This window comes from Danio rerio, chromosome 1 (assembly GCF_052040795.2).
Source record: "Danio rerio strain M-AB ecotype USA chromosome 1, GRCz13ab, whole genome shotgun sequence".
Lineage (NCBI taxonomy): Eukaryota > Metazoa > Chordata > Actinopteri > Cypriniformes > Danionidae > Danio > Danio rerio.
Genome location: NC_141021.1, coordinates 52,582,860 through 52,600,000, shown reverse-complemented (window position 1 = coordinate 52,600,000; position 17,141 = coordinate 52,582,860). Strand labels below are relative to the sequence as shown.

General features: G+C 35.5%; 1 protein-coding gene across 10 annotated transcripts in view; it reads right to left on the bottom strand.

Annotated features, from left to right (window-relative positions):
* Positions 1 to 17,141, bottom strand: part of npnta (nephronectin a) — a 122,123-nt gene that overhangs the window by 78,447 nt on the left and 26,535 nt on the right. For all 10 annotated transcript variants that reach the window (XM_087236093.1, XM_087236092.1, XM_087236094.1 and 7 more), the window contains one exon: positions 1,419 to 1,519. In XM_087236093.1, coding sequence (XP_087092219.1) covers positions 1,419 to 1,519 — 101 coding nt within the window. The remainder of the gene's footprint in view (positions 1 to 1,418; positions 1,520 to 17,141) is intronic.

Here is a 17,141-nt window from a genome sequence, read left to right as displayed (position 1 = left end):
TAATATTATTGTGATTATTGTGATTGCGATTATTATTATCATTATTTATATTGTTATTGTTATTATTACTATTAATAATAATGTTATCTTTATTGTTATTGTTAATATTATTAATATTATTATTATTTAGTTATTATAAAATGCTGTTAATATTATTATTATTATTATTATTATTATTATTATTATTATTGTTATTATTATTAGTTTTTTATTATTATTAGAAAATGCTGTTATTGTTATTATTATCTAAATTATTTATATGATCAATTATTTAAAGGAATATTCTAAATAAAAATGCATTACACTATAAAAGTTTGTCATACTGTAGGTGTGATCTTGTTTTTATTTTAATAATGTTCACTCATTTTATTTAGTGTCCTTTAGTTTTACTTTCTAATCTTTCAATTGTTGCACAGTATTTTAGTCTTTTGAAATGTTCTTTCTTTGTAAACGGCTGGTCTTCAATGTCTGTTTTTAGTTCTCAAACTAATCCTGCAGGAATGCGGTGCTGTTGCAGCAACGACTCGTTGTACCTTTTAATTATTCCAAATGACTGAACCACATAATATTGGGTGTCATGCAGAATATCTCAGAGACAAAGCAGACAACTGCCAGCCGTATTCTCGTAACTAACCCAGTTAGTTAGCATGAAATTCAGAAGCATTATTGTCCCGGGACATATTCTTGCTTGTTTTCAGCCATGTGACCTAATCTTGCATCTCTCTACGACTCCTATGAGGGCATCACAAGTCACCAATTCATCATTCAGTATATCAAATAGATTCTGTTAACAACTGGACCCTTTTCACAAGACTGTTATGACGTGTTTAATGGTCATCAGAATCTTAAACCCTTAAAAGTTTTTAATAATTAGATTTTTTTTAAACGTTTGAGCATTTATATGTGTTTACATATGTACTACACTATATCATCTTTGCATCAAATTACAAAACACGGATTATTGCTAGTGGAGTTGTTTTTAATGCATTGTCTATGGAACAGGACAGTACATTTGATGTTGTTCTCACTTCTAGCTGCCGTTATCAGGCTCAAACTAATTTTTTCCCTTTTCTAAAAGTCTTAATAACTCCATTGTGGTGTTTTTCTTTTATTATTTCAGAAAATATGATTGTAAAAGAAATATGTGTTGTACTCTCCCATTCACTGCACTCTGAGTTTACCTAAATATGACCACTTCCGCTAAGGGTCCATTTGCATTCTAGCACACTCAGCAATCTTAAGACTTAATGTTGTCCAATTTTTGCTAACCCTTTCAAAAATGAAATTCAGTGAATTGGTGACTTGCTGTGCTGTGGTTAAGTGGCTGGAGAAGGCTTAGCATCACTGAATTCTAGAAGCCCCCTAATGCTGCCCCCTGTAGCCCAGTTCACCCCTCCAGCAGCAGATACTGTACTCACGCTGGCACTGGCCCCAGGAGACTCTCGTCCAGCCCCAGCAGCAGTCAATGCGGCCGCCGTACCGACACAGACCATTGGATGAGGACATCTGTCGGGACCACCTATCAGGAGACAGAATGAACAGATTTGAGCCAATCACTGCACAGAGAGGTGGGGATAACATTGTGCAAAGCAAGGCAGAAAATTATTGTATCTGTCTATCCGTCATTTGATCTATCTATCTATCTATCTATCTATCTATCTATCTATCTATCTATCTATCTATCTATCTATCTATCTATCTATCTATCTATCTATCTATCTATCTATCTATCTATCTATCTATCTATCTATCTATCTATCTATCTATCTATCTATCTATCTATTTGGATATGTATCAATTTCGATTTCCATCCATCCATCCATCCATCCATCCATCTATCTATCTATCTATTTGGATATATATCCGTCCGTCCGTCCGTCCGTCCGTCCGTCCGTCCGTCCGTCCGTCCGTCCGTCCGTCCGTCCGTCCGTCCGTCCGTCCGTCTGTCTATCTATCTATCTATCTATCTATCTATCTATCTATCTATCTATCTATCTATCTATCTATCTATCTATCTATCTATCTATCTATCTATCCATTTGGATATATATCCATCCATCCATCCATCCATCCATCCATCCATCCATCCATCTACCCATCTATCTATCTATCTATCTATCTATCTATCTATCTATCTATCTATCTATCTATCTATCTATCTATCTATCTATCTATCTATCTATCTATCTATCTATCTATATATCTATATATCTATCTATCTATCCATTTGGATATATATCCATCCATCCATCCATCCATCCATCCATCCATCCATCCATCCATCTATCTATCTATCTATCTATCTATCTATCTATCTATCTATCTATCTATCTATCTATCTATCTATCTATCTATCTATCTATCTATCTATCTATCTATCTATCTATCTATTTGGATATATATCCATTTGGATATCCATCCATCCATCCATCCATCCATCCATCCATCCATCCATCCATCCATCCATCCATCCATCCATCCATCCATCCATCTATCTATCTATCTATCTATCTATCTATCTATCTATCCATTTGGATATATATCCATCCATCCATCCATCCATCCATCCATCCATCCATCCATCTATTATATCTTAATTTTGGATGTGATGGAAGGATTGATAGATGACTAGACAGATGAATAAATGGATGGACAGATATTATTGTTCATCTATTTTTATCTGTCCATCCATTAATCCATCTATTTATCTATCCATCCATCTATCGATCCTGGTCTCTGTGTATTCGGCAGTTATTGCAGCGCATCTGCAAGTCATGAGGCATCTTCTATTGTTGCCGTTGTCTTATCCATTGCATCAGTCAGCCAGTGACGTTTTATCTACGCTCACAAAGCTTCCGCTGTAGTCAGTGACACAGGTGCTCAGATAAGACTACTGTGAGTTATCAGTACAGCAGACACAGATGTGCTCACATGTTGATGCTGGACACACAGACACACACACAAAAAGATAAGATGAAGACTGTGGCTCCTCCTGCAGCCTATAGCTACAGGGAAGTGTTGGAAAATAAGGATGATGTTCTCAGAAGAAGAAATGTTACACGGCCCAACAATATGAGCGAACAAGACAGATATTTGGAAAACATCATTGCTGGAAACAACAGCGCAGGCCATTTAAAACCGATTTTCCACAAAAATTGAAGAGAAAGGTAGAGCTGAAGTGCTTTTGAATCAGAGAGTTTCTTGGCAGCGCACACTGGGATTACTGATTTTTTTTCTCTCTCACTCTTTTTTCTTCTCCACAAGCAAAGCTCCAAATGTTTTTGTGAAGAAGTAAAACCATTTAAGGTCTGTGAAAATAAGCAAAAGGAATTGAACACGGGTCAGATGACGTAACGTAAATGGATCATGGGTAATAGATACAGGGGAAAGCACGGCGCACAACCTAAAATTAAACTTCTACTTAATACACCGGGCTGTTTTTAACAGAGTGAAGAAAACAGGACAGAAATTGAATTGAGTTGGTCATATATTAAATACAGTATATGGAAATGTTCACTTACTTTATTGATAATTAAAATATTATGACTATTAAGAGATTTTTATTCAACCCCCTGCTGATCTTTCTTTGTTGCACAAGTATGGGCTATAATTTAGTGTGCTGTAATGATTTACTCAACACAATTCCAACTTCCTATAGTGCATAATGTTGCTGTTTGAGTATGACAACACTGGCAAAATCACAAACCACAAAGTTAATCTGTGTCTTCAGCTGTGTAATTCACAGCTTACATAAAACAACTTTACATTTTTAATACAATTTTCCATGAAAAGAATAACAACAAAATCAGTAAATTGAGTACAGTCAGTAAATTCATTATTGATTAACACTCTCTATATATATTTGAATTAAAATGTTTGAACATTTTGTGGTTACATTTTAAGTGTACACTACAGTTACTGTAAAACACAGATTTAGAGCTTAAGGAACATCACTATTAGCTTTGAAATTTGTTTTACAGTTTACTATATTGATGTATGGAAAAAAAAAAAGTTTTTAAATGGGAATCTTCTGTGATTATATATAAAAGCCTTGGTCCCACTTTATATTAAGTGGCCTTAACTAATATGTACTTACACAGGAATTACAATCTGTTTGTTACAATCTACTTATTGTGTAAATACATGTATTTACTGTGTACTTATGCTTGATTAAATAGATGTATGTAATTACATCTGTAACTAACTTTTGTAATTACATTTGTAAACACACTGTTGACCATCCCTTACACCTTAAACCACCCTTAAACCTACCCATGCCACCAAACCTGTCCATAACCCAACCTCTATCCCCACTCAAAAGCACCACAAGTGTTCTCAAATACATGATAAACACAGTAAGTACATTGTATTTATTTTTTTGATGTAAGTACACAGTAGTTAAGGACACTTAATATAAAGTGGGACCAAAGCCTTTACTAAAAAGGCTGTAAAGGCTGTAAAAATCATACTGTAAAAAGTGATTTGCTACTAGAAAAGCTGAACCCATTGTAAGCTGGAACCACTATTCAACTTTTTTCTTTATAATCATGGCGACGCAGTGGCACAGAAGGTAGTGCTGTCGCCTCACAGCAAGAAGGTCGCTGGTTCAAACCTGGTTCAAGCTGGGTCAGTTGACGTTTCTGTGTGCGTTCGCGTCGGTTTCCCCCACAGTCCAAAGACATACGGTACAGGTGAATTGGGTAGGCTAAATTGTCCGTGTGAGTGTGAATGAGTGTGTATGGTTGTTTCCTAGAGATGGGTTGCGGCTGGAAGGGCATTCGCTGCGTAAAAACATGCTGGATAAGTTGGTGGTTCATTCCGCTGTGGCGACCCCAGATTAATAAAGGGACTAAATCATGAATCATGCACAGTGTTTATTTATAATTTTAGGGCAGCAGGCATGCTTACCTTTTTAAGTGGTCAACTAATCACGTTAAAAGCAGTAGGTTTACTCACATCTTTAGATAAAGTCAACTAATTGCTTTAAAATCAAGGGGTTTACTGGCCTTTTAAGAAAAATCAACTAATTGCTTTAAAAGCAACAGATTTACTCACATTTTAAAGTCAGGTAAACTTAATCACTTTTAATTTAATAGGATTATTTACAATTTTAAGTAAAGGCAACTAATTGCTTTGAAAGCAGCAGGTTTACTCACATTATAAGCCAACGAATCGCTTTAAAAAAATGAGTTTACAGAAATTTTTAAGTACAGTCAACTAATTGTTTTTAAAACCAACGGGTTTATTCAAATAGTTAAGTAAAGTCAACTAATCGCTTTAAAAAATCGACAAGTTTACTCACATTTTAAAGTCAACTAATTGCTTTACTTAAAAATGTGAGTAAATCCATTGACTTTAAAGACAACAAATCACTTTAGGAGCAATAGATTTACTCACATTTTTAAATATATATCATCTAATCGCCTTAAAAGAAATTAGTTCACTTAAATTTTAAAGTCAACTAATCGCTTCAAAAGCAACAGATTTACTCAAATTTTTAAGTCAACTAAATCACTTTAAAAACAATGAGTTCACAGAGATTTTTAAGTACAGTAAACTAATCACTTTTAAAGCAATGGTACTCTTTACAGTACTCTCATTTTTAAATAAAGTCTACTAATCGCTTTTAAAGAAATAGGTTTACTCACATTTTCAAATAAAGTCAACTAATCGCTTTAAAAAAAATCGACAAGTTTACTCTCATTTTTAAGTAAACTAATTTCTTTACATAAAAATGTGAGAAAATCCATTAATTTAAAGACAACAAATCACTTTAGAAGCAATAGATTTACTTACATTTTAAATAAATGTCAACTAATCGTCTTAAAATAAATTGGTTCCCTCAGATTTTTAAGTTAAGTCAACTAATCGCTTTAAAAGCAAATTTAGTAATGTCAGCTAAATCACTTTGAAAGCAATCAGTTTACTTACAATTTCAAGTAAAGGCAACTAATTGCTTTAAAAGCAGCAGGTTTACTCACATATTCAAGTAAAGTCAACTAATCGATTTAAAAGCAACAGGTTTACACACATTTTTAATTAACGTCAACTAAATCTATTTAAAAGCAACGGGTTTACTTGCAATTTCAAGAAAAGTTAGCTAATTGCTGTTTACAATGTGCTAAGTGAAATTATTAAATAATTACAAACCTAAACTTTTCTTATGCTTAATTTGCTATTGATATAAATATGATTACTTGCATTTGGGCATATATTTTTTTATATGCACAGCTCTAAAAGTTGCTCGTTGTCTACATCTATAAGGCAGAAGGTGACTGGGAATTTTGGACACATGCTGCACCGTCTCCTTCAGTTAGTCTGAACGCTGTACGGCAGTGAAAATGCTAATGTGGCCACTAGCGCAGCCAGTCACTCCAGTCAGAAACAGTGATGGTGCCACTAAATGAGAGTGACAGGCTGAAGGCTAAAATGTTTGTGTTTGTGTTTGTGTGTGTGTTTGTGTGTGTGTGTGTGTGTGTGTGTGTGTGTGTGTGTGTGTGTGTGTGTGTGTGTGTGTGTGTGTGTGTGTGTGTGTGTGTGTGTGTGTGTGTGTGTGTGTGTGTGTGTGCAGCTCGGTGAGAGAGAGGAGACTTCAGAACGCCTCTAAAGACACAGACCGCATGCTAAGAGGATTGAATCCCAGCTCCTGTCAGTCACACTGCTATATCTCACCTCAAACATACATTTAATCACTCTCACACAACATCGACTATCAGCTAAGTGTGAACTCTTGAAATGTGACTGTTTATGCTTTTATTGCAATAAGCTATTTAAACGTTATACTGCATTAGTTATTACGATTTAAAGTAATGTTTTCTGAAAAATTTTTGGAACAGTCAACTTTATCAAATGAAATGAGTGTAGTTAACTCAAAATTTACTGAAAGATACTCATTTGAAAAGAGTTTTGAACTTAGTGTTGAAGATAGAGTTTATTAGATCCCTCATTACTTCAACTGAAATTAAGTAAATTTACAGTACTAATATAAATTAGTTTAAATCAAATGTTTTGTAGCAGCTGGTTTCCTCAAACGGTTTGAGTTGCCTTAACTTATTGGGTTTTACTGTACTCAGTTGGTTTGAGTTCTCTTCATTTATTGGGTTTTACTCTGCTCAGATTGCTTTGATTACTCAAATGGAGTAAGTTCACAGTACTCATTAGGATTAGTTTTTGAACTTAAATGGTTTGTTGCAATTGGTTTGCTCACTTTTTGGGTTTTACAGTGTACAGTTTGGTATATTTAACTTCAGCTCACGGCTCTCAAGGATATTTGTTTTTGGCTATTTATATGAAAAAGGTTGGCTACTAATCTGTTAGAAGGGCGCCAAAACAAAACATTTTGCTTAAGGTAGCAAACTGAATGTTAATTATTGCTAAATTTTAGCTGTAGGGTATAGCTATAGGGTAGTACAAAAAGTTGCTAAATCTAGCACATATCAGAATTTAAATGAGCGCTGATTAAAAGTAAGAAAACTAATATAAATGTACAAGTGGTGGTTGTCGATTTATATGATCACCATTCATGGCGTTTACAAAAGGAACCAGACATGCTCGTCTTTAGTTATTTTACTCTTTTCTCTCCACAACAACACAGAGCTCTTTGCTCTTTTCTTTATCCAGTGAAAATATGAAGCTAAAGCCTTTAGAAAACAACACAGACTGAAGCTCTTTGAGAGGAAGGCTAATTGGTCTGTTTTATCCACAGCATTTAATGTTTTTAAACATGGTGTTTTTATAATGATGGCCATTTTAATCATCATTAAAATGCGGAAAAAGAAATCATGCATAATATCAGTTGCGAACACATTCGTGAGGAATACTGTGGTTGGGTGTTGATGATGAGGGTATAAAAGAAAATGTGTTAAAAAGGTGGTAAAGATTACTAATGAAGCAAGTTATTTTTGCGCAACTAGTGACCCAAGAGTTTACAAAGAATAGCCTGAAAAAGAGGAAAATATCCAGTGAGCAGCAGAAGGTCTGCAGAAGAGCATCTCTGAACGTACAACGCGTCCAACCTTGAAGCAGATGGGCTACAGGAACAGAAGACCACACCGGGTGCCACACTTGTCAGCTAAAAACAGGAAACTGAGGCTAAAATTTGCACAGGTGCACTAAAAATTGAACAATAGAAATTTGAAAAATGTTGCCTGTTCTGATTAGTCTCGATTTCTGGATTGTAGGGTCAGAATTTGGGGTCAACAACATGAAAGCATGGATCCATCCATACTTGATTACCTGATAGTTACTTCTAGCTGGATAATGCACCATGTTATAAAGCCTGAATCATCTTAGACTGGTTTCTTGAACATGACAATGAGTTCACTGTACTCAAATGGGATCTCAATCCAATAGAGCACTTTTGGGATGAGGTGGAACAGGAGATTCACATCATGGATGTGCAGCCGACAAATCTGCAGCAACTGCGTGATGCTATCATGTCAATATGGAGCAAAATCTCTGAGGAATATTTTCAGTACCTTGTTGAATCTATGACTTGGAGGATTAAGGCAGTTTTCTGGCAAAAGAGGATCCAAACTGGTACTAGTAAGGTGTACCTAATAAAGTGGTTGGTAAGTGATCAACATCAGCAGAGAACAACTAATATTGAGAATTACGAGAGAATCTGTGAGAGTCTGACAGAGAAGGATCATATACTAACATTCATTAAGCTTCTCCAAATAGGCGAAACAGCAAATGTGCTCCAACTGGCTGTGATTTTGTCTTTTCACTAAATATTTGACTTTCAGGGAGGACAGGAATATTGCTTGATGGAAAGCTTTTCAGGACTTTGCATTAGAATAATAAGACAACAGAAAAAGATTCCCATGACCTCAACTGCTGAACACTGAAATAATAAAATAAATAAAATAAAATACAAACAAAACTAAATTAAATTAAATTAAACAGAACTAAACAAAATTAAATTAAATTAAATAATCTTTTTATTACTGGACCATTTTAAGACACAGTATTACAATTGTAAGGCAACAAAGAATGATTCATATAACCAGCAGTGCTGAAGAAAGTAAAAGTTGTAGCTGCAAGGGACAAAAAAAATTCAAGACAAATCTCCTTGTGCAGCCAGCTCTCGCCCCACCAGAGACAGCGATTGCGTGCCAGTCAGCAATCTGCAAACTCTGGGCCCGATCCAAAGATATGCCAAACTGAAAAAGCGGCGCCACTTTCACTGAGGTAACAAGACTGTCACAACTAATCCCTCATCTACCTCAGAAACTCTCTTCACACACCTCACAACTATTAACAATTAGCCAACAATTTGATATTGGTCTAGTCAAAATGATTAAACCTCCTGTGATATTTTTTATTTATAAGAAAGTTTCACAGTGTTTGCCATAATGTTTTTTTCTTCTGGAGAAAGTCTTATTTGTTTTATTTCGGCTAGAATAAAAGCAGTTTTACATTTTTTTGTAACAATTTTTGGTCAATATTATTAGCCCCCTGACCCTTTTTTATTTTCAATTGTGTACATGAGCCACTGTTGACAGAGCTGCAAAACAGGGGGGGGATTAAACAAGATGATTTTTAAAAAGCTGGGGCCTCATGTACAAAGACTTATGTTAAATTAATACTAAAACATTGCGTACGCACAAAGCTGTAAATGTGCGTACACAGTAAAAAATTCAGATGTATGAAACACAGCGTACACAAAATCCCACGCATATTCTCTTTGTACATTCGATTTAACGTAAAACGAAGCACATGTGCACGAGCGCAAAACCCTTATCTGCCTCCTCCCCCTATTAAATATGGTAATTGACTCTACTTCGCCAAAACCAAACTAAAAGGCAATGGCAAAGGCAAGCAAAAAGAGAAACTTTAAACAGAATGTGAATTGGAGGTGCTCCTTTCGGAGGTAGGCCAGAGAAAAACTGTGTTGTTTGCAAGTTTGTCCTCCGAAATTAGTAACAAAAGAAAAAAAATAGAGTGGGAGAGTTTAGCTGACGTGGTTAACGCAGTTGAGTCTGAACATTGCACTGTGAGTGAATAAAATAGAAATGGTCTGATGTAAGGTGCAAAATTTTGTAGTGTCTATTTAGGCTAAGTGCAAATAGCCTAAATAGTTGAGTGATTCCCACCCATCACCGTTTGATTGACAGAGGCAACATAACTAAAGAGAGCGGCAAGCAGTAGCATGAGTGGCGTAGCTCGTAAAGCGCATGGCAACATGTTTTGACACTATCATTCATGAACCCATTTCGAATCCAGCGTCCGATAAACTCATTATTCTTCTTTCCCCCACTACATATCAGATTTGACCTACTCTTCATCACAAGGAAGACAAGTATGAATCATTAATGAGTGTGTGTGATATGTTAAGCGCATTTGAGCATCATATTTTATTTACACATTTATTATTTATCACGTATACAAATTCATCTTCAGATGGCGTCTTTATAGCAATGTGCGTGCAGTCGATCGCTCCGATTACATTAGGAAAACTGGCGATCGCTGCAAATTGCGCTTTAATGTTTGGCTGGTCAACTGCATGGTATGGAAACCTTATATAACTGCGACATGCGGATGATGAAGTCCCATACAGCTGCCATTGCACGACTCAAAAAAACGTTGTAGTGTGCAATTTAACATAATTGCCTCTAGGAGTCACCAATAGAAATAAAACAAACACACACAAGAAATGCGCGTACACCAGGCATGAAGTTGGCGTGGACCAATGCACATTCTCACGTTCATTTCAACGTTTGTAAATCCAAACGTGAGCGTGAAATCTGGCGTACACAAAGTTTTTGTGCGTACGCAGCGTTGATACACGAGGACCCTGGAGATTTCTGTACAGAAAGGGGATTTGATCTTGGATTAGTTTTGTGGTTCAATATCGCTGGTCAGAGTTTACCAAGCTTGAATTTTCCAATGCGCCGAACTGCAAAACTTGTCGCATGAGGTTGTGTATTCCGGTCTGCCACATTCACTTACGTATGAATGGAAGTCTATGGGGTGAAAAGGGCAGAGTGAAGACTTAAGAAATTAGTTATTAGAAATTAGTTATGAAAACTATTATGTTTTGAAAATGAGTTAAGCAACATGTGGGAATTTTTTTTTAAAGTTATATATATTTCACAGGAGATCTAATCAGTTTGACTTGTGTTATTTAGAGGTATTGATGAAGGTCATCCTCCTGATGCAGCATCTTTTAATAATACAGCATCTAACGTTGGTAAAATTGGTTTTACTACTAAGAGTAATAATAAAGCTACTGTATTTGCATTCTTTCTTCCACAAAGAAATCATTACTGTACCTTATATCCAATCTTATCGCATCTCTTTATTCAGGGGCAAATTGATTTGCTGAAGAAAGGCTTGGATGTTACCTCAGAAATAACATGTTAGAGATAAAATCCAAGAAACAAGCTCCTCCACAGAATTTTGATCCAGCAAAACATTCTTTCATTCATTCGTTTTCCTTCAGCTTAGTCCCTTTATTTATCAGGGGTCGCCACAGCGCAATGAACCACCAACTTATCCAGCATATCTTTTACACAGCCTTTGTGAACCCATTAAAGGTGCAGTGGTTGATCTGCCACAATGCTAACTTGGTTAGCATGATATCTTTGAAACACAGTCCTTCCCCTGCCGTCCAAAATCACGCCTCCTGATAGGCGTACACATGTACCTTAAAGATGACAGCAGACAACCCTCTCTCACGTGTTGTCCTAAAGCGACTCTGCTTAGTGTTTGGCTGGCAGCGTGCAGGAATTACACTTATTACTAAGCCGTACTTGCATGCTATTTCAGAGCAAATATTAAGAGTAGCATGGTAAACAGTATAGGGAGCGCATCACAGGCTGTCATTGTTCAAAAATGAACCAATGTGAGGCGAGTATAAAATTTAAATTTACCTCAGTAAAGCAGGTTAGACAGAATAGCGCTGTTTACTGATGTTTTCCTGTTAAACTAAATGAAAATCGACATTATAGACGCTGTAAAGGGTCCCTTATGAAACTGAAAATAGTCACTTCAATCAGTTGCCGGAAGATTTCAGTGGCTGAACAACACTTCTGTTTGTAACAACACCATCTACATCAGCTTTGCATGACTAAATAGTTTTAAAACAGAACATTACCTAACAGAAATGCTTCAGCCATGGTGCTGTGCTTCATCCAGCGTGCAAAGTAACTCCAATATTGATTCAGGATTTTATTCTGCTTGTTTTTACCTCTGTCTCTCTCTTGTGTGCAAATGAAAGTGCAGCGTGTGTATGCCCAAATGGCGGCTCTGTGTGAACATGTGTGCAGATGTGCAAATCTACATTTGCTGACAGACAGTTTGAGCTACTTATCAGAATTATGGAAAATGTCAGCCTGACAATATTTAATTGGATGAGCATTTTTAGTCTTATTCCTCACCCAAAATATAAAATACATATAAATACATTTAGATCAATTACTTTATTGATTGCTATCAGAATGTGAAGAGACTTTCAACCAGCACAACAAAAAATGCTTCTGAAGACAATCACCTACTGCACCTTTAAAGAGCTTTCTTAATGTCTATGCAGGACTGCTTGTGGTTTCCTTTCGATCCTACTTCACTCTCATTGGAAAACTTCTTCAAAATATTTGGTTTATTATTTAGATTTGTCATTTGTTTTCGCTGTTTTAAATGTATTTTTACATTCGATTAATTTCAATGCACATTGACTACACATTACCATGTGAGGTGACACTGTAATTGTTATCTGATATTATATATGTAAACAATAATAATTTAAAAAATGTGAACTTTATAATGTATTTATTTATTTATTTGCCACATAAATAAATAAATAAATAAATAAATAAATAAATAAATAAATAAATGACTGACACCAGTCAAGCGGCGTCCACCTCAGACTCTCTCTCTGTCTCTGTCTCTGTCTCTCTCTGTCTCTCTCTCTCTCTCTCTCTCTCTCTCTCTCTCTCTCTCTCTCTCTCTCTCTCTCTCTATATATATATATATATATATATATATATATATATATATATATATATATATATATATATATATATATATATATATATATATATATATATATATATATATATATATATTCTCCCTTAAACATAATCATTTTAATAACTAATGTATATTCATTTATTTTATTTTCGGCTTAGTCCCTTTATTAATGCGGGGTCGCCACAGCCGAATGAACCGCCAACTTATCCAGCCCGTTTTTACTCAGCAGATGCCCTTCCAGCCACAACCCAAAACTAATTTATATTATATAACATTATTTATATGACAGTAAATAATATTTTACTAGCTATTTTGTAGCTTAATTTGCATCCATTGGACAACAGAGGATCGATTTGTGGTAAAAATAATTATATACCTGTATATATATTGTGACAATACAGAAACTTTCTGTACTACCCCTCTTCACTGCTATATATATATATATATATATATATATATACACACACACACACACACACACACACACACACACACACAGTTGAAACCAGAATTTTACATGCACTGTATAAGAAAGCACATAACCATTTAAAAAAAAAAGGTCAGATTTTAATGACTAAACTTTTAGGATTAGGATTAAAGTTGCTTCTGTTATGCTTAATAGCAGAATAATGAGAGAAAGATTTTTCTGAGAAATTTTTATAACATTTCTTGAAAGTCAAGTTTCATCATGTTGTGGGGCTGTTTTGCTGGAGGAGGGACTGGTCCACTTAACAGCATAGATGGCAACATGAAGAAAGAACATTATGTAGAAATACTGAAGCAACATCTCAAGACATCAGCCAGGAAATTAAAACTTGGCCACAAATGGGTCTTCCAAACAGACCATGACCCTAAGCATACTGCCAAATTACTTAAAATGTGCAATAGAGTGAATGTTTTGGAGTGGCCATCACAAAGCCCTGATCTCAATCCTATAGAAAATTTGTGGGCAGAGTTGAAAAAGCTTAGAGTTGAAAAAAAATCTGACTTAGTTATGCCAATTCTGTCAGGAAGAATAGGCTAAAATTCCTTCAAAGTATTATGAGAAGCTTGTGGAAGGATACCCTAAACATTTGACCAAAGTTATTCAGTTTAAAAGCAAAGCTAAAAAAAATACCAAGGAAATGTATGTAAACTGTGGACTGTCTAGAAATAAAAATACCAAAAAACTATCTCATTATTCTGGCATTTAGCAAATGTAAATCATTTAGGTAATGCAATTGGACCTAAAATAGTAAACGTTTGGTATGATATATATATATATATATATATATATATATATATATATATATATATATATATATATATATATATATATATATAGAGAGAGAGAGAGAGAGAGAGAGAGAGAGAGAGAGAGAGAGAGAGAGAGAGAGAGATTTATTTTATTTTTCTAAGGGGCTCGCAATATTAACCTTAACAATTATTTCCCAAAAAACATTTCTTCAGAAGAACAAACATAATAGGAACATTTCACGTTGTGAACATTTCCTTCCTGTTAAACATCAATTTATGAAATATATGAAAAATAATACAAATTTCACAGGAGGGCTAATCATTACGTGTATTTTTGGATATGCTATAAAAATAAAAAAAGATGCAACTATTACACCATATCAGTTTCCAGCTCAATAGCAGATTACAAATATCCACATAATGTGATTCTCCAAGGAAGCAACCGGGTCACGAAAATTAGTCCGCGACGCCTTTATTATCTATGCACACTGGTACATTTGAGTCATGAAAAATTCATGCGTTTCTATTTGTCTGCAGCGTCTGACACTAGTCATAGAGAGTCTGCGCATGTATATGAATGATGACATGCGGCGGAGCTCGGGTGCAAGTGAAGGGGCTTTAATTACAGCCCTTCACATTCCTCCACCACCTCCACAGACTGCCAGACTATTAGACACGCTCCTCTGAAGCACGCGGCGCAGCGTTGAGCTGTCTTCATTCTGAATATGTGACACACCGGTCAAGCGCCGTCCATCTCAGACGCAGCAGGCGCAGGTCTGAAATAACCCGGCCTGAGGGTTTATACGTCCCCCACAGTTTCCGAGACGTTTACTAGCATTTAAAGAACATGCCGTTCAATGTAAGGCTGCAGGATATTGGAAAAATCTGGTGATATGATATGATGCGATATGAATATAGCTTCACCAGATCAACCGAACAGCTCTATTTGGAAAGATTACATTCGTTTAGAAATATTGGGATGATCAAATCTTTTCTATGCAGTTCATTTGCATACATTATAATACATTTAAAGCATATATAAACACAACAGAGGAAAGATAAAAGTTAAACAAACATCGCTTTACGCTTTCTAGTAGTAGTCTAACAGTATTTGGGTGCAAAAATGAAACAATTAAACGTAAAATAGCATGGTTATCATTGTATTTAAATGATTTTAAAAGAATAATATTTAATCATTTTTGATCTCTTGATCTTTAATAAATAATCTAATCCTGCGACGTGACTATAGCAGATACACACATTGTGATATTAATGCTCAAACGATATATTGTGCAGCCGTAGTACAATAGACATGCGTTTTTCCGAATGTCAGAGCAGACATTCAAACAGCAGTCAGAGAACTTTACACTTACACGGGTATAAACTGTAGGGATTGGACAAGCTAGATGAATGCTCTGCCATGATGCTCTTTGCTTGATGTTGACTAAATTATACGACTTGGAGATGAACGACATGGCAGCCTTTGGCAATTCACACAGATTGCAGATTTCCATTGCAATGCTCTACCTTTCCATGGTTTTTCAATACAAAGGGAAATTGATAGATGTATGTGACCATTGCATTCATCCCTGTAGAAAAATCCAGTTTAAACCAGCCTAGGATGGTTGGCTGGTTTTAGCTGGTCGATCAGCCTGGTTTTAGAGGGGGTTTGGCCACTTCCAGGCTGGTTTCCAGTCATTTGGGAAATGACCAGCTAAAACCAGCTTGACCAGCCTACACTGTAAAAAATGGCAACGGTAAAAAACTGTAAAAATGCTACAGTACAAATCCGTAACCTGGTTAACGGTTTGTTTCCTTAATATATACGGCGAATAACCGTAAATTGACTTTCCCAGAATTCCCTGCGTGGCACATAACTTTTTTTGCATTTGTTTGACATTAATGTGGATCTTTTTTGTCGTTTCCCCATCAGTAATGTACATTAGAGATTTATGTTACATCTAATGTTGATAAACAATGTTTATTTTATGACTTTAATTTTATGCGTGTTACCATACTGGTGTTTAGTAGCTGTGTGAATGACACTGAACACCTTCTATATGCTGATACTCTTTTCTGATTGTGATGAGCATTGGCTCATTATGTAACTTCCTCATCACCACCTGCATGTAAGTGTGCTAACGTGTGTAACAAAAGATGTGTAGATGTTGATCATTCAAAATACAGACATATTACCTCTTTAAATTAATAAAATACGGTACTTTACCGTAAAAATGAAAAATTACTTTAACGGTTTGCACCGTGTTTTTAACGGTAAAGTACTGGCAACCACAGCTGCCGTTTTTTTACCGGTAATTTTACGGTCTTATTTTTAACAGTGTAGCCAGGCTGGAAACCCAGCCAAAACCAGCTATGTCCAGCTTAAACCAGGATGGTCCAGCTGGTTTTAGCTGGTCACTTTCCAGCCTGACCAGATAAGACCAGGCTGAAAAAAAAACAGATAATGGCAGGCTGGAAATGGCATCGTCATATTTGTTTATTTTTGAGCTATGCATGGACATAAATAAAGGTTTTGTGTATAAATAAATAAAGGTTTTGTTATATACACACCCTATATGGCTCTTTACAAAATGCATTTGATAAAAAAAGAATCTGAAATGGCTCTTTGCTGAAAAAAGGTTCCTGACCCCTGTTATGGTTTATACTTATTATAATATTATGATATTATACTTATGCCAGCGCACACATGCGGTCCGGCACAGCCTTCGCATACTTGCACACCTCGCAAAAAATGTAACTACACGTCACACTGACACGTAGCATGTAGTTTTGTGATTGCTAGGCTTGGTAGGTTGGGCAGCTCGGAAATATCGAAATAATCATAGATAGTTGATAGTGTGTGTTTCTATCAATTATTTTAAAATCAAGTAATGCACCCTTCATTCAAAATCTCTTATTTGTATTAAGCATAT